The sequence below is a fragment of the Schistocerca piceifrons genome, chromosome 7 (genome assembly GCF_021461385.2).
Source record: "Schistocerca piceifrons isolate TAMUIC-IGC-003096 chromosome 7, iqSchPice1.1, whole genome shotgun sequence".
Classification (NCBI taxonomy): Eukaryota; Metazoa; Arthropoda; class Insecta; order Orthoptera; family Acrididae; genus Schistocerca; species Schistocerca piceifrons.
In genome coordinates this window covers 38248552-38271841 of record NC_060144.1, presented here as the reverse complement: position 1 = coordinate 38271841, position 23290 = coordinate 38248552, and the positions used below count along the sequence as shown (strand labels likewise).

The window sequence follows — 23290 nt, the reverse complement described above, 5'->3', positions numbered from 1 at the left end:
GTATCATGTACACAAGGTGTAAAAGGACAGTGCATTGGCAGATCTGTCATTTGTACTCAGGTGATTCATGTGATAAGGTTTCCAATGTGATTATGGCTGCACAATGGGAATTAAAAGACTTTAAATGCAGAGTGGTAGGTGGAGCTAGAAGCATGGAACACTCCTTTTTGGAAATCATTAAGGAATTCAATATTCCAAGATCCACAGTGTCAAGAGTGCACTGAGAATACCAAATTTCAAGCATTACCTCTCACCAGAAGTAACATAGTGGCTGACAACCTTCAGTTAATGACCAAGAGCAGCAGCATTAGCGTAGACTTGTCATTGCTAACAGAAAAGTGACACTGTGTGGAATAACTGCAGAAATCAATGTGGGACATACGTTGACTGTATCTGCTGGGACAGTGTGGTGAAATTTGCTGTTAATGGGCTATGGAAACAGACGACTAACTTGAATTCCTAATAGCATGACATCGCCTCCAGCACCTCACCTAGGCTCGTAACCATATTGATTGGACCCTAGATGACTGGAAAACTGTGGCCCAGTCAGATGAGTCCCAATTTCAGTTGATAAGAACTGGTAGTAGGTTTCGAGTGTGATGCTGACCCTTCGAAGTCGTGGACCGATGTTGGTAACAAGGCATTCTGCAAGCTGGTGGTGGTTCTATATGGTGTAGGCTTTGTTTACATGGAACAGATTGGGTCCTCTGATCCAAACAAATCGACCACAGACTGGAAATGGTTATGCTCACTCCTTGGAGGCCATTTCCAATGATTCAATTACGGGATTTTTATGAACAGCAATGCACCATGTCACCAGACCACAATTGTTCACTGTTGGTTTCAAAAACTTTCTGGCCAATTTGAGTGAATGATTTGGCCAACCAGGTTCCCCAACATGAATTGCATTGAAATTGAATATTTACAAAACACAACTGAGAAGTCAGTTAATGCACAAAATGTGCACCAGCAAGAGTTTCACAATTACAAACAGCTGTAGAGGTAGCATGGCTCAGTATTTCTGCAGGGGGCTTCCAGCAACTTGTCAAGTCCACACCACGTCCAACTGCTGCATTACGCCAGCCAGAAGGAGTTCCGACACATTATTAGGAGGTATTCTGTGGCTTTTGTCACCTCAGTGTATACGCATAATTAAGTTTGTATGGAACTCTCACCATGCAAGCCCTACTCCCACGTAGCCAATTTTTTTAAAATGTTTTCTGAATATGCATTTTGTGCTGTTTCATCTTTTTCTTTCAATTTGCCTGTAACTCACTCAGTTTCTTTGCAGGCATTCTCAGCAGTTTCATTGAGATGTGATGTGCTGTAATAATGGTCTTTTAATGCTGTACGAATGTTTGCTTGTAATTCATTATTTGCTGGAGTTTTGTCACAAATAGTGATAATCTGGGCAACTGTGAGAGGAGCACAGTATAGGATTGCCATGTAGGTTAATTGGAGATGGTGGTGATGATAGGAGGAAAGGGAGGAGGTTCAAGTAGTTTCCAAGTCTTACCATGCCATGGGTTTTGAAACAGTGATTATTTATGACCACTACTGATATCATCATTATCATGATTGGTTTCATGATGGTGATTTTCAAGGAAGTGGGATCTGTCAGAAAAACATTTATTATAATCAGATGATTATTAATAATCTGACAACAAAGGGAAGCTGTTAAATTTTGGCTACTTACCTGGGTAAGCTGCTCTTCTGTTGTAACTCTCTTTGCAAGTCCTGATATGATCTTTTCTGCATATCTGCTCCTACAAAATGAAATTACAGATACTGATTAGAATTGTCCACAGTGCTTTCATGACATCATAATACATAGTGAAACATTGCTGCAACATTTCTGTGCTGACAGTAAATGGGAGTTGCTGACATACAAGCATGCATGGTGTCCTCTTTGGAAGAAGCCGTAACACCTACATCTACATCTACATCCATGTACACACTCCTCAAGCCACCATATAGTGTGTTGCTGAGGGTAACTTGTACTATACTAGTCATTTCCCTTCTGCTCCAAAAAAATGAAGGAACACACCAACTTTGAAGCCATGTATACAAACACACTACAGAGACATCAAATAGCAATAGCGACAACAGTGCTCCAAGCAGTTACATTTCAGCTAACAGAAGATGAGGCCCTAGATTTAAACATATTGTTTGACGACCTGTGAGATCAGACAAAGTTCCCTGTTACACCATCAAAGTTCTTTGACATACCAACTTTGACAAAAAAAAAATACCAGCGTAACCAGACAGCAGTACACACTGTTTCTGTGGACTTTACTTCCAGATGAACATGATTATGTCCCACTGAACCAACACCTGAACATGTGGTTTATGCATAACGGTGCTCCAGCACATTCTCATTTATGTGTGCATTCCCTTTTATCTTGGACATATTGTCAACACTGGACAGGTAGAGGAGGATCTATGGCATGGCCTCTAAAGTCTCCAGATTTAAATCCCATGAATTTCTGTATGTGGTGTCATGTCAAAAGCGTGGTTTATACTGCCGAGGTCAACTCTCTTGAGGAATTATGCTTGCAGATTGAAGCAAGCTTCCAGCAGCTACAGAATTCCCCAGAACTGCCTGAGAGGATATGCAACTCATTTCAGAGACGAGTTCAGTGTTACATTCAGATGCGTGAATGACATTTTGAACACCTGCTTTAATGTTTAGAGATGCCACGTGTTCCTAGATACTGATGAACCGCAACAGAAAATGTGTTTTATCTTGGCAATGGTTGATTTGTGAGCCCATGTTTATTAGAGCTTTTTAGCTACTTTTGGCCTGTATTTTCCATATATGAATTATTGACCACCACTTCTGAAAAACTCTGTATAGAGAACAAGAGCTGTCCCCTCACACTTCCCTAGGGGCATAATCCATATCACTTCAGGCAGGGGAGCTACGTTCATAGTCTCGGATGTTACTGAATTTAGCGTATGTTTCTCCAAAAAAATTCCTGACCCAAGATACAGGCCTCCAAAGGTGGCACTTTGAGCACCATTTTGAAGCTGCAAATTTTGGAAATTTTTTTAGAATGCTGTATCTCCGTAACAGTTCTAGATATTTTGTTAGAGTTTTTTTTTTTATTTGAAAGATAATTGCTATATGATTACAATGGTATCCCCCCTTTGGACATATCTGTCAAAGTTATTTTACTGCCACCCTTTTAATTTTTTTATAATTTACAGATATTTTTTTTTTTTTTTTTTTTTTTTTTTTTTTTTTTTTTTTTTTTTTTTTTTAAAAAAAAAAAGATGCCAATCCAGAAAAGTTAGATTTTTTTCTGTTGATTAGTACTATGTAGTACTATATTCATTGTAAAGGAGAGCTTCCACTTTTAAGTTGGAAAGGTTTTATTTTTAAAAATAATTTTTTTAAACTTTCTTCAGTGAAGTTGTTTCTTACTAATTTCTTTGTTACAATATTTATTTCTATTGTTTTTGTTGCAGTTATTTCTTTTCACTTTGATTGTTGCAGATATTTCTGACACTTTGTTGTAGTTTCTTGTCAGTTTCTTTGTCATGGTTCTTCGTTGCAGGTTTCTGTATTGTAGTTGTTCAGGGCTAAATTTTTACTGAAGAGGCTTCTAAGAAATCTGAGACCATCTAGTGGGTTCTGTGTTTTCGTGAGGAATTTGCCAGTTGACACAGTTGCAGTGTGTTTTGTGAAAAGGACTGTTTGAAATGTCTTCTGATGGGGGCCACAGAATAGTGAAGTGTGCTGACTATTTGCTTATCCATAAAAGAGTGATATATAAGACAAACAAAAAAATAGACTTTGTTCAGGCTGGGAATAAGTGTTCTCATTTGAAGACTCTGTTTCAAAGTGAAGATGTTTTCAGTGACTTCTTTATGTGTTCCAAATGTTTTGACAGAATAACAACAATGATAGTATCTGAACAAGGTGAAGCCTCCCGTGGTGCAGATGGTGTAGATTTTGCATCAATAGAGGAAGAATTAAATGCCCTGACTCAGTCAACTACACAGGTAGGTGTTAGTCCCATTAAGAAACCATGTTCAGTGATGTCGAGTCACAACCTCTATGCATCAAGAAAGTGCAGAGAAATTACTAAAGCTGTGGATGAATACACTACAGCAAATCTGACCTCACTCTTCAAAGTAGAAATTATATCTTCAGAAGAAAATGAACCAAAGCACTTTTGCACCTCTTGCCAGGAATTTACTATTATTCCAGAGACATTTTCAAAGAAAACAATTTTGAACCACATAACATCAGTATCAAAATACGTGGTAGACAAATCAAGAAATGTGAGGTCTGTAAAAGGAGTCTTTGGAAGACCAGATCCCTATTATGGTCATCCTGTAGAAGCAGCTCAAGTTCAAATAGTGCAGTCATTTTATTTGGAAGATAAATGGGGCCGTCCCCCAGAGTGCCAATGAAAAAGGCACTATAATTGTAACAGTTGAAGGTCAAAAAGTTGTGAAAGTGAAGAGGTACATGACTCACAGTATTAAAGAAACTTTTGCAATTTATAAGAGCAACTATACAACTTCACATATTGGAAAATCAAAATTTTATTCACTGCAACCTAAGTTGGTGGTTCTGCACCCACCTAGAGATGTCTGTTTATGTGTGTACTGTGAGAATTTTGAACTTTTTGCGGTAACTTTGAAGAACTTACTGGAGCAAGTGACATATGACACTTTGGTTTGGCATGACGAGTCATTAGTAGTCTGTGACTTGTTTGTTTCAAGAATTTGGTGACTGCTCTGGAAAGGGAGGACTGCCTTTACAGACACTTGGCCTGGAAGACATAGCAGATAACTCTGCAGAAATTACATATGCAACATGGTAAGAAAATAAACTAATTAAGAAAACTGTTGCCTTTGACAGTTTCATTGATGAACTTAGCAAATGGTTAGTGAAAGCAGTAACACACCAGCATCTGAAGAAATTGCAACAACAACACACTGCAGTAGTGAAAGGGTGTGTACAGGCTGAAGAACTATGTTTAGTGCTTCACTGTGATTTTTCTAAGAACTGGTCTGTAATTTTCCCTCAAGAAATACAAGGGTATCATTGAACTAATGACTAGGTTTCAATTTTTACAGGAGTGACATATTTTCAAAACTAGACAACTTATGTTGCAGTTATAAGTGATGACACAGGGTATGACTCAGCACATGCTTTGCTAGCAATGCGCAAAATTCTTCAACTGCAAACAGGGGGAGAGAAAATCATCATTATTTCAGATAGTGCTCATAGTCATTTTAAAAATTGTTACCAGCTGTTTCAACTGAGTAAGTCACCTGTGCCAACTGACTGGGTATACAGTGCTACTGGTCACAGGAAATGGCCTTGTGATTGAGTAGGAGGCCTGCTGAAGCACCATCTCTCCAGACCAAATGCAGCTGCAATTCAGAATGCTGAGGATTTTACAAGAGTTGTGAAATCTTACACATCCATGGCCCTCACTTTTTTTGTCCAAAGAGAAAAATCAAGGAATTCTGTGAGCAGAAAAAAGAATAATGGTCCAGACAAAGTACTCCTGTGAAAGGAAATCAGAAGACACATTTTTGGACTCAAAGTGATAGGCGAACTGATATTGCACACACTTCAAAGAGTAAGAAATAAGAAATTTAATTCATTTGGCCAACACCTCAAAAACAGCAGGATAACATTCAGATACATAACCTGAGAAGGGGGGTGTTTGTGGCATGTGTGTACAACTGTGACTGGTGGATTGCAGAGATTATAGGCACCAGTTATGAGTTAAACAAAATTGTAGTGAACTTCATGCTACCACCTGGACAAGCTGCTGGATATAGGTTTCTGGCTGAAGGACAGCAACAATGCCATCAGTGCTCACTCAGTGTTCACAATGTTTTGAACACTGTAAGTCCTCCAGTTCCTATTGGTTCAACAACTCTATATCAAAGTAAGATTCTGAAGCAGTGGAACACATTTTTAGTTCATCAAATGGCTAATTTCAGTACAAAACAGAGTACACAGAAGTTGTATAAATTGAAACCTTTAAGTCTTTGGACTTTTCACATACATTTTGGAACAATTTAAAATGATTGAAAAATGAGTCTCTTACTGATCTTTCAAAACTAAAATTATGTTAAATGAGGCTATATTTTGATTTCTATGAGCCACTTATGAGACAATGTGATAATAAAACAAGTTTTATGTACGTCAAAAATTTCAGTTGTTTGTAAAACTTGTTTAACCTTGAGCCATGGTGAGCTGGCACCAGTGTTATTTTGTTCATGTATCATTGAGATCGTTTATGGTTGAGCTACCTATCTTTGCTTTTCGCATGTCTTATCTTCTGGGTTGGTGGGCGAAGTTGTTGGTTGTGAGCCTTTGACAGGTAACCCTGGAGATCTCGTGATATTCGCTGGGAGGCGATTGTCAACGGCTGCCAAATGAGCGTGATGACCATTATATGATGTGGTGTGAAATTGGTTGAGTGTTTTGGCATCATTGGCAGCTTGGAGATACAAGTTCTGTGACTTCGCTGGGAACAAAGTTTGAAGTGAAGCGGTGAGACTGTGGAACCCACTCCTTCATATTGTGTATGTGATATGAAGTAAGTGGTCGTAATTGTGTTTTGTTGCCTGATGCACTTAGAGGCATTTAAATTTTATTATTATGGTGAGACTATCATAGTCGAACTTTAAGATGGTGTGGAAGAGTTCAATTGCCCTAGTTAAATGGTGGCCATTATTTGAAAGTTTTCTCTGAAGTTTTACTAGTGCTCTGTGTTTCTTGTAATCAAATGATTTTATGTTGGCGTTTTCAAAGCCTGCACTCTATTAATACAGTTGCCCATATGTAAAATATTTAAGGTCAAAATTGCGATTTTGTCAGTAGTATAATGTGTTACATTACACGCTTACCCATATATCGAGTCAAAGGTTCTGTTGAGTGTTTCTATGTTTCAGAGTCGTTGGAATGTCTTTGTGATTCAGTCAGAAAATTTTGATTTTGCCAGTGCCTTGGCGGGGAGTGAAATGTCATCTGAGATCTAGGCCTGGCAGTGTTTAAGAACCTGGCCACTACCGGGAGTTGTTCACATTTTGCCTTCCAAAGTTTAGTTCTGGCAAGGTGGGTTAAGCTGGTAGATATATGAATATATATTGTATGTAACCTGTCCATATATGAACCTGTTTCCTTAAATATTATGGATTGGCAACTGGCTGCCCCTTAAGCTGTATAGCATCCACTGAGTTCCTTGTGCAGCACAAGGGAAAGTAATATCTGGGGCAGCAACATGTAGTAACTCTATTAATACCAGTTATAATGCAGCAGTTTGGCATTGTAATTTTTTTTTATTAACAAGTCTGAGCACGTGAACATTTATTTTTAAAAATCAGTGTTTCTGCTGTATTTTTTTATTTAAGTGGTTCTATCATGTTATGTAATTGGATCTTAGCTTGGCACTAGTGTTCAAGTGTCATTAAGTCACCCTTTACTGGTAATTCTTTTCATTAAATGCATTTTGAGCGAAATCCTATATGGGAGTTTGAATGTCTGAAGTTTAATAAGGGACTGTTTATTTGAGTGCCAAGTACATTGGGTTTCTAACTGTATTTGCAAAGCTTTCTCTAGTGGCTCATCCACAATTTGTAATAGTCAAATTCCTTAAAAGATGTAACGTCAATAAATTGTCTTAATTTTAAATTGCGACTACCAACCATGATTCCATCCTGCTTCCCCTTTTATGGTATTTAAGATATGGTGTGTAAGTGTGGTACGATCAAGGTAATCACATACCACTTGGTAGAAGAGACAGAAGCGGGGGGGGGGGGGGGGGGGGGTTGCTTTTCCTATCCTCTCCTATGGTTGGTAGTCATGGCTTAGTAAGTTGCAACATCGTCATTATTGTGTTTTGAGACTTATCCTGCTTGTTTCAGGAAGTTATGTAATATGAGTCCCTGAGCTTGCCCCGGCATAAATTATTTATGGAAAGAGCAGTTGATTCTTGAACTCCATGTGTGAAGGCTGCCAGTAGATGGAAATATGTCTGATTTGGTAGCCAGGCTTTGTGCAGTGGTTGACATTCCCGTCACCCTACCGACTGACATCATTAGTGAGGTAGATGATTTGTTGTCAAATATTGAAACAGCTTTAAGTGATGTAGATTGGACAATTAAATTTCTGGCATCTACTCAGCTGATGCATAAACAAATTTGTTGCATCCAGGCACATTTATCCCATTACTGTAATTGTTTAGCGGATATCGCTTCAATCGATCTCAATGATGCAATGGGTGCTCTCCATCATAAGTTGCTTGGTGTTGCTGGAGGTTTGCACTCATGCGCCGTGGTGCTTGCTTTGAGCGGGGGAGGTTTAAGTACTGATTCTGAGCCTGAAAATGTGAGTGAGATCACACACATTAAGTGTAACAAAGAATATTTGAGTTTATTTTCCAAGTTACCTAATCCAATTATGAATGTCTTGAAAGATATATCTGTCTTGTATATTGAAAATTTGAGCCAGATTCAATCCTTCCTGTGGTGGTTAGTCTGTCTCCAGATTCATGCTGATGCATTGCATGTTCCACAGTCTGTCGTATTAGCAATATTATTATTTCCAATGGCTAAGGGTGTGCTTAGTAGCATTACAGCCAAGGAATTGGAACATCTCCATCAGCGTTTTATTAAGAGAAAGATGTCAGTGCGGATGCATGTCGAATTAGAGTGGGAATGTTACTGGAAGGTCCAAGCACGTAACGAAACCTTAGTGCAGTATTTTGAGAGGGTTTGCATGGCCATAGTGGCATTGGATATGCATGTGTCTGATCTTGATTGTATCGAACATACGTTGGAAGGCATGTGGGTACAGGATCATGCCAGGTTGAACCTCGTACAGCGCACTTGCACCATGGAACAGTTTCAACATTTGGTTGATTCTATTCACGCTATTTCTTGGGCAGATGAACAACGTCCCACCACTCAAGGGAAAGTAATATCTGGGGCACCAACGTGTAGTAACTCTATTAATCCCAGTTCTAATTCAGTAGTTCGGCATTGTTGCCGTTGCCATGCGTCGATCATTTAGTACGGGATTGTCTGGTATGTAGGAGCCCTCGTTCAAATAGCTGACACCAGAGGATGGGAAAAGAGGGTGAGTTTACTAACTGGCCAGTGAATTGTAAAGCCATTGAGGCTACACGTTTCAGCGCTCCATTTTGTCTGTGCTATGGTAGGACAGGAACAAGTGTGTACGTTGTTGGAGTCGGGTAGTTCTATATCCTTAGTTGATTATGACTGATACATAGAACATAGACATTTGTGCAGGTTTTTGTCACCACAGTCTCTGGTTCAGAGATGTTGGGTCGCCGATGGCTGAGAGTTACCTCTAGTGGGGGAGGTGCACATCGATAAATTCTCATGGCCTCATAGATTTTTCATAGCTAAAGGTTTGAGGGACCCTTTGTTGCTCGGGTGTGATTTCATCCAGCATACCGGTTTGGTATTCGATTATGCTGGGAGTGTCTTTTATTTTAAGTTTGCGCCTCACCACCATCTCTCTTTGTGTTCGTGCCAGCAGTCTTGTGCAGGGGATGTGAGCTATGTGTGCAGTGTGCAGGTTGACACAGGTTGTCTTATAGCACATCAAATGCAGGCTCTTAACCAGGTCTTGGAGTGCTATCCTCAGGTCTTATTGGATAATTTTGGGGAGACAGAAATTCTTAAGTATGACATCCAGTTAACTGATATTGTGTCCATCCGTCTGGCCACTTATAGGCTGTCTCCACCGAAGATGAAGATTTTAAGAGCTAAAATCTATAAGATGCTACAAGAGGGGGTGATGAGACCATCAGGATAAGGGTAGCGATTTTTGTATGGTAGTTGTTAACCGAATGCTTAACAAAAAAGTGGTGTTGGAGTTGATTCCCTTGCTCGATTTGCTCAATTAATTTACATGGTTTGCAGGTGCTAATGTGTTCACCATCTTAGATCTCAGTCAGGCATATTACCAGATCCCTCTTGCTGAGTCATCCAAGCCTATGACAGCATTTTATACAGATTGGAATTTATTTGAGTTCAACTGGGTCCCTAAGGATTGGTCACTAGTGTGGCTGTGTTGTCCCATTTGTTGGATGTGGTCTTAGGGGACCTGAAGTTCGTCTGTGTCTTCAACTATTTAGATGATGTAGTTATCTACAGTCTCACCTTTGAGGAACACCTTGTTCACCTGGAGCAGGTTTTCCTAAGGTTGTATTCGGCTGGCCTCACCGTCAAACTATCTAAGATGACCTTGTGTAAACAACAGATCATGTGGTATCTGAAAAAGGCATAAGTATCGACCACAAGAGAACCAAGGCCTTATGGCATTTCCCCCCTCCCCAGAATAAGAAAGATGTCACTCACTTCATTGGCATGGCGAATTTCTTCCATAAATTCATTGCCAATTTCGCCCATCTTGCAGCTCCCCTTAATGATCTTTGGAAGAAAAATAGTGATTTCATATGGGTAGAAAGTCAGGTGAAAGCCTTCACACAGCTTAAGACTGCAATTAGTAATCCCCCATTGTTGGCTGTGCTGGATTTTAATAGTACGTTTGTGGTACAGACTGACGCCTGTCATACTGGGGTAGCAGCAGTTTTACTTCAAGAACATGAAGGGGACAGACGACTTCTAGCTTATGCCTCACGGCAACTGAATGCTCCTGAATCCAACTGTACTGTACATGCATTAGAGGCTTTGGCCATTCGTTTTGGCTTGGAAAAGTTTTGTGTCTATTTGGAGCATAAAGAATTTGTATTAGGGATTAACAACCAAGCATTAAGCTGGGTTTTGGCTAGGCTGAGGAAGACTAGCTGAATTTTACGTTGGGCAGTCCATATATCTGCCTTTCGTTTTCAAGTCAGACATATGAGGGTAATCCCAAAAATAAGGTCTCCTATTTTTTTTATAAGTACTGAACTCTGTTTGTGTGCCAGTTGATCACACCGTTATGAAGAGTGCTTCACGCACTGTGTGTAAACATGTGCACGCCGCGCTGAGTTGCTCAGTCTTGGCTTGTCAGCCATTGAGAATGGAGCTCCCGTTGGATGTTACTGCCAAGTGGGAATTGCGCACAGTTATTCAGTTTTTGAATGCAAAGGGTACTGAGTCAATTGAAATCCATCGCCAATTGACGGAAGCATATGGTGAGTCATGCATGGATGTCAAAAATGTTCGTAAGTGGTGTAGAGAGTTTGCAGCTGGTCGGACCAAAATTCACGACGAACAAAGGAGCAGGAGACCATCAATTTCTGAGGATACAGTATGAAAGTCGAGTAAAGCATGGGTAAAGATCAGCAGATCACCCTGGATAATCTCTGCACGTTGGTTCCTGAGGTTTTCCAAAGCACCGATCACAGAACTTTAACGGAAACATTGAACTAGCGGAAGGTGTGCACAAGATGGGTGCCACGCATGCTGACTGAGGACCACACGCGGCAACGGGTTGATGCTTCCCACGCATTTCTTCACTACCTTGCAGCTGAACAGGACAACTTTCTGGACTCAATTGTCATGGATGACGAAACCTGGGCATACCACTTTACACCTGAGACCAAGCAACAATCACGCCATTGGCGGCATCCTTCTTCACCAAAGCCATGGAAATTCAAACAAACACAGTCTGCTGGTACAGGGTGTATACGTGGACAAGGAATAAAAATTCCCGGATTTTTCCCGGTCGAAAATACACTTTCTCCCGGGTGAAAATACACTTTTTCTGTGTTAAATGACAGTATACTTTTCCTCGGCACTGTAAAACTTATCAATCCTTAGAATGTTTATGGTTTTCTACACAGACGTAGAATTTGCCGGCACTTTAGAAAACGAAACCCAGGGGGAAAAAAAACACGTTTTGGAAAGATCTTTTATGTGCAGCAATATGTACGCTGCATTTTTTCATGTTACGGAGGTATAAATTCGAATTCCACCAAACACTGCATGTTACTTTCCGTAGCAATGAAATCGAGATTGCGAGGCGCTTTTGTACGCCAGTCATAGCTCATGTCATGTGATCTCGGCAGCTGATGACAGCACAGGGCACGTAGTGTAGTCAACCAATAGCGAGATCACTCTTAAGTAGCGCAAACACACAAAAAGAAAAGTTAATGGGTTAAATTAATATACATAGTTTTGCTAGAAGAAAAACAAACCTTTCACAAATGATATTGGTCTCGAAGATTAATAAGCTGCAAGAGAAGATAAGCTTCCACATATAATGCTGATCATTTTGCGCGTGCTACACTTTAAGAAACTTCACACAAATGTGCCAGTAAAATTTTTAATAATGATGTAAATGTCTGATCTTCTGGGCTCGAAATTCTTCTAGATAGTCGTCCTCAAAGAATTGATTTATTAAATGAGAGTCAAACGCTCTGTGATTTAAGAAATTCATCATACATTCTTGCACATAGTTCATCTTGCGTAAAAGGAAATTTACTTTGAAAGTAAAACTTTTCAAACCACCATTCACAATATTTTCCTGTGACCTGTTAGAAATTCCCATGACCTGTTAGAAATTGGTTCGTTTCAGCTGTTGCCAGAGAGCGCCAGATAACAGGCGTCACTCTGCTCCTGCACACCTATGACGACGCAGGAAGCCCGCATGTTCGTACGTGTAAAATATTATAAGATCTTGCATTATGTCATAAAAGAAACAAGACATCAAAGGATACTTCAGGAGAATCAGAATTTCGTGAACTATACTAAAATGCATAATTTGGCTTAAAGTGCACAATCGTATGTCCGGATTCGGATGTAAATTTTCTTGTGTACCAGTACTGTATTGTCTCATGTTTGGTTCTTTATTATGGCATAATGCCATACGAGCTAGAAGATGGAAAACGTGCACTTGAAATGCAGTGAACAGTTGAAACTAGCCAACAGTGTGAAATTAAACACTTCATTTCAAATAAATTGACTGCCTCAGCGCAAAATATTAATAAAAGCCAAATCTCTTTAGCAAACCGACAAAAATAACTTCATTGTTCTGCAAGGTGATTAATGCTTGACTGTCAGAAAGGTGGAAATAAAACCTGAAACTAACAACATATTTTAGCCTTCCGTAATTATGCGAATGCATTTTAATTCATTTGGTAGCTCCCGGCCACAGAAATCTTTTGTTTTCATTTAATATGAGAGCAATAAATGAAGAGGAAACAGCAAAATCACTAAACGTAAACACAGGTCACGTGGAGACTACCCACCTACCCACTGGAACTCAGACTGCTCTGTGGATCAGCCATGGATCTACGATATTTCCCAACTGGAGCAATTTAGATAGTGGCGCCCAGCCACACATCTTTAGCCAGAAGCGGGAGAAGTTACTACTCATGGGCGACTCAACTGCACACGCGCAAGAGCCCGCCTGCAACTGTTCAAATGAATCAAATGTAAACAGCTGTCATGTCACGCTCATCGGAGGCAATTTTTTGTTAGGAAGCACTGCATATTCTTCCTGAAGCCTTTGACACACTTTGGTTGGCCGACGCTTGTATGAGCACTGTGTTTTGTTGTTGTATATGGTGCATTTCCTTTCGATTTAAGTTTTATTTTCGTTTTTTTTCTCTCGTTCATGTTTTTTGCTGCAGCATTATTCTGCAGAAGCGGAATACAGTAATATCCTTCATTAGAGTATTGGTTCTTACCAGTCAAAAATCACAAAAATTTAACTGTTAACTAAAACAAGGAAAAGTTCCTGGAATCCTAAAAAATTCCCGGGTTTTTCCCAGATGTCCTGGGTCGTGTACACCCTGTGGTAAAGTCATGACAACCATTATTTGGGATTGGAAAGGGGTATTGTTGGTCTACTTGATGCCCACCACTGGGATCACAATTAACACTGACAGGTACTTTGAGACTCTGAAAAAACTCAAATGGGCAACTCAGAATGGGAGAAGAGGAATGTTGAGGAAGGGCATACACATTCTCCATGACAACGCTTGCCCACACATTGCTCGGCAAACTGTTGCTCTCCTGCAACAGTTTCAGTGGAACATAATCACCCACCCACCCTATAGTTCTGACTTGGTGCCCAGTGACTATCACCTGTTCCCTAGGTTAAAAGAACATTTGGCCGGAAAGCAATTCAGGTCCTATGAAGAGGTGGCAGCATGGTGGTGAGCTGGTATGACATGGGCATACAAAAACTGCCACAACATCTACAAAAATGCATCGACAGAAATAGTGATTATGTCAAAAATTGCTAAATGTTCAAGCTGTAAATTGATGTAAACCATTGTAGAAATAAACAGGTCTATGCACTTATAAAAATATATGAGACCTTACTTTTGGGATTACCCTCATATTAAAAACTCGGGTAATGCAATTGCTGATGTTCTGAGTTGTATGTTTACACCCGACTCCCAGGAAGGCCAGGAGCAAAGCAAACAGGAGATTATTGTTGGGGCGACTTTATCTGACCTTCCTAACTTGTTTGGTGGGCTTAAGAAGAAGCAGGTGCAGGACCCGTGTTGTGGTCTGATTTGAGAAAGGGTCGTGGGTGGGGTTTCAGTGCCGGGTTATTGCGTCTGACAAGGGTTACTGTGTAAGAAGGATTGTGGCAATCAATAATGGAGGGTGTGTTTGCCAGTTGAATTAGTACTGATGGTCTTCCGGTATTATCACGATTCTGTTCTTGGCAGCCATTTGGGCCTGTATAAGGCCTTGGCCAGGATCCACAAAAATTTTGTGTGGCCCTCTCTTTATCATGATATTAGGTGACTGGTTGGGCAGTGTGATCTCTGCAAAAGGGTGGAGCCTGATTCCGGGGTGTCTCATGGGCTTCTACACTCGCAGCGGGAGCAGTACCCCCTCGATAATGATTTTATTGGCTATATTGGACCGTTGCCCTGAACAAAGAAAGGCAACCATTACATCTTGGTTGTCGTGGATGCTTTCTCCCAGTTTAGATGGCTACTTCCTACTTGGGGGTCACTGTGGAAATCACCACCCAGCAATTGTCGAAGGTCATATCCTGGTTTGGACTGCTGAAATCGTTGGTAAGCTACAATGCACCCACCTTTCTGTCTCATGTACCTAAGGCCTTCTGTTTCAATCAGAGTATTAGACATATTACCACCATGCCATATTGTCCTAAGGCATCATTAGCCAAAAGAGTTAATCGTAATTTGAAAACAGCCCTAACCATCAACAATGCCTGGTCACTTGGTAGATGAGATGTCACCTTGCCCTGGCTCAATCAGGCATTTAATATGGCCAAACATGAGGCAACTGAGATGACACCCACTGCATTAATTCTCCGGTATCAAACTTGTGGAGTATAAATGACCTCTTACCAATGTCCATCACCCCTCAGAGTCTCCATGAGAGTTGGCAAAGGGCCAGACAGAATACCTGTGCAGCCCACCAGCAACAGCAGATTCGATATGACAAGTGTTGTAGATCATTTTCGGGAAAGATTTGGGACCTGGTTTTTATCCATAACTTGGCCTCTCTGTCTAGCCAAGATATCAAGGGAAATTAAAACTGAGATATAGGGACCCTTGTATCTGTAAAATCTTGAGCTCGGTTAACTTGTTGGTAAGGGAGATAGCATTGGGAAAGCTGTTTAGGGTACATCTCAGCTAGGTTATGCTGGGATGAGTGGGGAAGGTCTGTCCCACCCCTGGGCAGTGTCCTCTTGCTTAGGATGGTGAGGTTGAGCTATGATGACCTGGCACCACTGTTATTTTGTTCACGTATCATTGAGATTGATTGTGGTTGAGCTAAGCTATCTTTGCTTTTTGCATGTCTTATCTTCTGGGTTGGGGGGCGAAGTTGTTGGTTGTGAGCCTTCGACAGGTAACCCTGGAGTCTCATGACATTCAATGGGGGACGAGTGTCAACGGCTGCCAAACGAGTGTGATGATCGTTATATGTTGTGGTGTGAAATTGGTTGGGCATTTTTTCAACATGGGCAGCTTGGAGATACAAGTTACGTGACTTCTCTCTGTTCTGACACTGACAATGTTGAGTGTTTATGGAAAAAGTTCAAGGCAATCGTAAAATGCATTTTAGAGGGGTACGTGCTGAGTAAAACTGTGAGGGATGGGAAAAACCCACCTTGGTTCAACAACAAAGTTAGGAAACTACTGCGACAGCGAAGAGAGATTCATTGCAAATTTAAACACAGCCAAAACCTCTCAGACAAACAGAAGCTAAACGATGTCAAAGTTAGCATAAGGATGGCTGTGTGTGAAGTGTTCAGTGAATTCAGAAGTAAAATTCTATGTACCGACTTGACAAAAAATCCTAGGAAGTTCTGGTCTTACGTTAAATCAGTAAGTGGCTCGAAACAGTATATCCAGACACTCTGGGATGATGATGGCATTGAAACAGAGGATGACATGCGTAAAGCTGAAATACTAAACACCTTTTTCCAAAGCTGTTTTGCAGAGGAAGACCGCACTGCAGTTCCTTCTCTAAATCCTCAAACAAAAAAATGGCTGACATCAAAATAAGTGTCCAAGGAATAGAAAAGCAACTGAAATCACTCAACAGAGGAAAGTACACTGGACCTGGTGGGATACCAATTCAATTCTACACAGAGTACGTGAAAGAACTTGCCACCCTTCTAACAGCTGTATACCACAAATCTCTAGAGGAATGGAAGGCATTCGATACAGTTCCGCACTGTCGCCTGATACACAAAGTAAGAGCCTACGGAATATCAGACCAGCTGTGTGGCTGGATTGAAGAGTTTTTAGCAAACAGAACACAGCATGTTGTTCCCAATGGAGAGACATCTACAGACGTTAAAGTATCCTCTGGCATGCCACAGGGGAGTGTTATGGGGCCATTGCTTTTCACAATGTATATAAATGACCTAGTAGATAGTGTCGGAAGTTCCATGCGGCTTTTTGCAGATGATGCTGTAGTATACAGAGAAGTTGCAGCATTAGAAAATTGCAGCGAAATGCAGGAAGATCTGCAGCGGGTAGGCACTTGGTGCAGGGAGTGGCAACTGACCCCTAACATAGACAAATGTAATGTATTGCGAATACATGGAAAGAAGGATCCTTTACAGTATGACTATATGACAGCAGAAGAAACACTGGTAGCAGTTACTGCTGTAAAATATCTGGGAGTATGCATCCGGAACGATTTGAAGTGGAATGATCATATAAAATTAATTGTTGATAAGGCGGGTGCCAGTTTGAGATTCATTAGGAGAGTCATTAGAAAATGTAGACCATCAACAAAAGAGATGGCTTACAAAACTCTCGTTCGACCTATACTCGATTATAGTTCATCAGTGTGGGATCTGTACCAGATCGGGTTGATGGAGGAGGTAGAGACGATCCAAAGAAGAGCGGCGTGTTTCATCACAGGGTTATTTGGTAAGCATGATAGCGTTACGGAGATGTTTAGCAAACTCAAGTGGCAGACTCTGCAAGAGAGGCACACTACATCGTGGTGTAGCTTGCAGTCCAGGTTTTGAGAGGGTGGTTTTGAGAGGGTGCATTTCTGGATGAGGTATCGAATATATTGCTTCCCCCTACTTATACCTCCCAAGGAGATCACAAATGTAAAATTAGAGAGATTCGAGCACACACGGAGGCTTTCCGGCAGTCGTTCTTCCCACAAACCATACGCAACTGGAACAGGAAAGGGAGGTTATGGCAGTGGCACGTAAAGTGCCCTCCGCCACACACTGTTGGGTGGCTTGCAGAGTATAAATGTAGATGTAGATGTAGAACAAAGTTTGAAGTGAAGTGGTGAGGCTGTAGAACCCGCTCCTTCGTATTGTGTATGTGATATGAAGTAAGTGGTCGTAATAGTGTTTTGTTGACCAACGCACTAAGAGGCATTTAAATTTTATCATTATGGTGAGACTTTCATTGTCGAACTTTAAGATGGTGTGGAAGACTTCAGTTGGCCTAGTTAAATGGTGGCCATTATTTGAAAGTTTTCTCGGAAGTGTTACTAGTGCTCTGTGTTTCTGGTAATCAAATGATTTTATGTTGGCATTTTCAAAGCCTGCACTCTATTAATTTGGTTATCCATGTGTAAAATACTTAAGGTCAAAGTTGCAATTTTGTCAGTAGGGTAATGTGTTCCTTTACACACTGACCCATATATTAAGTTAAAGGTTCTGCCGAGTGTTTCTATGTTGCAGAGTTGTTGGAATGTCTTTGTCATTCGGGCAGAAAATTTTGATTGTGCCAGCACGTTGGTGGGGAGCGAAATGTCATCTGAGATCTAGGCCTGGCAGTGTTTAAGAACCTGACCACTACCAGGAGTTGTTCACATTTCGCTTTCCAAAGTTTAGTATTTACCTTCCTTCTCACAAGGTGGGTTAAGCTGGTAGATGTATAAATATATATTGTATGTAACCTGTCCATATATGAACCTTTTTCCTTAAATATTACAGATTGGCAACTGGCTGAACCTTAAGCATCATAGCATCCACTGAGTTCCTTGCACAGCTCTTTCTAGTAATTTTATTTTATTAACATGTCTGAGCAAGTGAACATTTATTTTTAAAGATCAATGTTTCTGCTGTATTTTTTTTTTTATTATTATTTAAGTGGTTCTATCATGTTATGTAATTGGATCTTAACTTGGCACTAGTGTTCAAGTGTCATTAAGTCACCCTTTACTGGTAATTCTTTTTATTATATGTATTTTGAGTGAAATCCTATATGGGAGTTTGAATGTCTGAAGTTTGTCAGTAATTCTGTTTTCTTAATAAGGGACTGTTTATTTGAGTACCAAGTACACTGGGTTTTTAACTGTATTTGCAAAGCTTTATCTAGTGGCTCATTCACAATTTGTAACAGTCAAATTCCTTACAAGATGTAATGTCAATAAATTGTCTTAATTTTAAATTGCGACTACCAACCATGATTCCATCCCGCTTCCCCTTTTATGGTATTTAAGATATGGTGTGTAAGTGTGGTATAGTTAAGGAAAACATGTACCAAACCTAAAAGTGGAAACTCTTCTTTTCAGGGAATGTAGAACTATATGGTACTAATCAACACAAAAAAAAAATCAAAAATTTATGGATTGGCATTTTTGGAAAAAAAAAATACATAATTTATTAAAAAGTCCAGAGTGCTATAGTAAAAGAACTTTGACAATAAGTCCAAATAGAGGATTTCTTCATAATCATAAGCAACTAGAACTGTTCCAGAGATACAACATTTTAAAATTTTTTCCAAAATTTGCATCTTCAAAATGGTATGCACAGAGTCATCTTTGGAGGGCTGTATCTCGTAGCAGAATTTTTTTTTGGAGAAAACAAATAAAATATGTGTTCCTTACTTAGTCATTCATTTTGTTGTTGTTGTTGTTGTTGTTGTGGTCTTCAGTGCTCAGACTGGTCTGATGCAGCTCTCCATACTATCTATCCTGTGAAAGCTGCTTCATCTCCCAGGCCTACATCCTTCTGAACCTTCTTAGTGTATTCATCTTCTGAACCTTCTTAGTGTATTCATCTCTTGGTCTCCCTCTATGATTTTTACCCTCCATGCTGCTGCCCTCGAATACTAAACTGGTGAACCCTTGATGCCTCAGAACATGTCCTACCAACCGATCCCTTCTTCTAGTCAAGTTGTGCCACAAACTTCTCTTCTCCCCAATTCTAGCATTCTTCTGTAGCACCACATTTTGAAAGCTTCTATTCTCTTCTAGTCCAAACTATTTATCGTCCACGTTTCACTTCCATACATGGCTACGCTCCATACAAATACTTTCAGAAATGACTTCCTGACACTTAAATCTATACTCAATGTTAACAAATTCCTCTTCTTCAGAAACGCTTTCCTTGCCTCAGTGTCGGTTAGACCGTCAGTGAGAGAGCACTTCGATTTCCTGCTGCTAATAAGGCGAGTACACCGTTCGCTTGTTACACATTTTTACGAGCTTCAAACAGGTACAACTTATTTTCAGTTATCTGGGTAGTTACTATTTTATTTTTGTAATTTCTTGCGTGTTTGAGTGCCTACTAGACACAACCGTTTATTTTAATAACAGTGTAGTGTACAGTATCGCCGTTGCTATCGACCCTCGTATCGTACAGGCTTTTGTTTGTTTGGTTAGAACAGCTCAGTGTCGGTTAGACTGTCAGTGAGAGAGCACTTCGATTTCCTGCTGCTAATAAGGCGAGTACACCGTTCGCTTGTTACACATTTTTACGAGCTTCAAACAGGTACAACTTATTTTCAGTTATCTGGGTAGTTACTATTTTATTTTTGTAATTTCTTGCGTGTTTGAGTGCCTACTAGACACAACCGTTTATTTTAATAACAGTGTAGTGTACAGTATCGCCGTTGCTATCAACCCTCGTATCGTACAGGCTTTTGTTTGTTTGGTTAGAACAGCTCAGTGTCGGTTAGACCGTCAGTGAGAGAGCACTTCGATTTCCTGCTGCTAATAAGGCGAGTACACCGTTCGCTTGTTACACATTTTTACGAGCTTCAAACAGGTACAACTTATTTTCAGTTATCTGGGTAGTTACTATTTTATTTTTGTAATTTCTTGCGTGTTTGAGTGCCTACTAGACACAACCGTTTATTTTAATAACAGTGTAGTGTACAGTATCGCCGTTGCTATCGACCCTCGTATCGTACAGGCTTTTGTTTGTTTGGTTAGAACAGCTCAGTGTCGGTTAGACCGTCAGTGAGAGAGCACTTCGATTTCCTGCTGCTAATAAGGCGAGTACACCGTTCGCTTGTAGGGTAAACATAGTCATGTGTAGGGACTGTGGTTGTTGTGAGCGGACGCAAGGAGAATTGGCCACTCTTCGGGGGCAGGTGGAGGCTTTGTCTGTTAGGCTCATCGAGCTCGAGGCGCAGGCGTCGGCTCGTAGTGGCGTGGGGGCAACTGTGGTGAGACCTATGCCTACTTCGGTGGCCTTGGAATCGCATGGAACCCCTGATGTCGCTGCGTCTTCCGGCAGTGAGCATCTTACCGGTCAGCCATCACTCCAGGGTGAATGGCGGACAGTGGTGGGCTCGCGCGTGCCTGGCCGAAAGGCGAAGGTGGGATCTGGCCGCATGGCAGCTGCCTTACCCCTTTCCAACAGGTACGGGGTGCTTCCTAGTGGTGATGACATCGTTTCCGAGCCACCACAGGATGCCTCGCCTGTTGGGCCAGTGGCCGATTCTCCGGCAAGGTCTCGACAGTCACAGAGGGCGGGCCTATTAGTTATAGGGAGCTCCAACGTTAGGCGGGTTATGGAGCCCCTTAGGAAAATAGCGGGTAGGTCGGGGAAGAATGCCAGTGTGCACTCGGTGTGCTTGCCGGGGGGTCTCGTCCGTAATGTGGAGGAGGCCCTTCCGGCAGCTATTGAACGCACTGGGTGTGACCGGCTGCAGATAGTAGCACATGTCGGAACGAATGACGCCTGCCGCTTGGGTTCTGAGGCCATCCTTGGTTCCTTCCGGCGGCTGGCTGATTTGGTGAAGACAACCAGCATCGCACGCGGAGTGCAAGCTGAGCTTAATATCTGCAGCATAGTGCCCAGAGTCGATCGCGGTCCTCTGGTTTGGAGCCGTGTGGAGGGTCTAAACCAGAGGCTCAGACGACTCTGCGACTATAATGGTTGCAAATTCATTGACCTCCGTTATTGGGTGGAGAACTGTAGGGTCCCCCTAGACAGGTCAGGCGTGCACTACACACCGGAAGCAGCTACTAGGGTAGCAGAGTACGTGTGGCGTGCACACGGGGGTTTTTTAGGTTAGAGGGACCCCCCCCTTGGGCGAAACGATAAAATACCTGACGGCTTACCAGAGAGGACATTATCATCGTTGATAAAGAACGTCCGTCCTCAGAGACCAAAAACAGGAAAAGTCAACGTAATATTGGTAAACTGCAGGAGTATCCAGGGCAAGGTTCCTGAATTAGTATCTCTTATTGAAGGAAATAGTGCGCATATAGTATTAGGAACGGAAAGTTGGTTAAAACCGGAAGTGAACAGTAACGAAATCCTAGACACAGAATGGAATATATACCGCAAGGATAGGATAAACGCCAATGGTGGAGGAGTGTTTATAGCAGTAAAGAATTCAATAATATCCAGTGAAGTTATTAGCGAATGCGAATGTGAAATAATCTGGGTTAAGTTAAGTATCAAAGGTGGGTCAGATATGATAGTCGGATGCTTCTATAGACCACCTGCATCAGCAACCGTAGTAGTTGAGCGCCTCAGAGAGAACCTGCAGAACGTCGTGAAGAAGTTTCGTGATCATACTATTGTAATAGGGGGAGACTTCAATCTACCAGGTATAGAATGGGATAGTCACACAATCAGAACTGGAGCCAGGGACAGAGACTCTTGTGACATTATCCTGACTGCCTTGTCCGAGAATTACTTCGAGCAGATAGTTAGAGAACCAACTCGTGAAGCTAACGTTTTAGACCTCATAGCAACAAATAGACCGAAACTTTTCGACTCCGTGAATGTAGAAGAGGGTATCAGTGATCATAAGTCAGTGGTTGCATCAATGACTACAAGTGTAATAAGAAATGCCAAGAAAGGAAGGAAAATATATTTGCTTAACAAGAGTGATAGGGCACAAATCGCAGAATATCTGAGTGACCACCATCAAACGTTCATTTCTGAGGAAGAGGATGTGGAACAAAAATGGAAAAAATTCAGAAACATCGTCCAGTACGCCTTAGATAAGTTCGTACCGACTAAGGTCCAAAGCGAGGGGAAAGATCCACCGTGGTATAACAATCATGTACGAAAGGTACTACGGAAACAAAGAAAGCTTCATCATAGGTTTAAGAGTAGTCGAATCATAGCTGATAAGGAAAAGCTGAACGAAGCGAAAAAGAGCGTAAAGAGAGCAATGAGAGAAGCATTCAACGAATTCGAACATAAAACATTGGCAAACAATCTAAACAAGAACCCTAAAAAGTTTTGGTCATATGTAAAATCGGTAAGCGGATCTAAATCCCCTATTCAGTCACTCGTTGACCACGATGGCACCGAAACAGAGGACGACCGAAGAAAGGCAGAAATACTGAATTCAGTGTTCCGAAACTGTTTCACTGCGGAAAATCGTAACACGGTCCCTGACTTCAGCCGTCGCACGGACGCCAAAATGGAAAATATTGAAATAAACGATATCGGAATTGAAAAACAACTGCTATCACTTAGTAGCGGAAAAGCATCCGGACCAGACGAGATACCCTTAAGATTCTACAGTGATTATGCTAAAGAACTTGCCCCCTTTCTATCAGCAATTTATCGTAGATCGCTGGAAGAACGTAAAGTACCTAGCGACTGGAAGAAAGCGCAGGTCGTTCCCATTTTCAAGAAGGGTCATAAATC

At 41.2% G+C, this 23290-nt stretch overlaps 1 protein-coding gene across 1 annotated transcript in view; it reads right to left on the bottom strand.

The window, feature by feature from the left end:
- LOC124805407 (aminopeptidase N-like) overlaps positions 1–23290 on the bottom strand; it is a 521668-nt gene that overhangs the window by 3441 nt on the left and 494937 nt on the right. The window contains exon 15 of the mRNA XM_047265968.1: positions 1697–1766. Within this exon, the coding sequence (XP_047121924.1) occupies positions 1697–1766 (70 nt within the window). The remainder of the gene's footprint in view (positions 1–1696; positions 1767–23290) is intronic.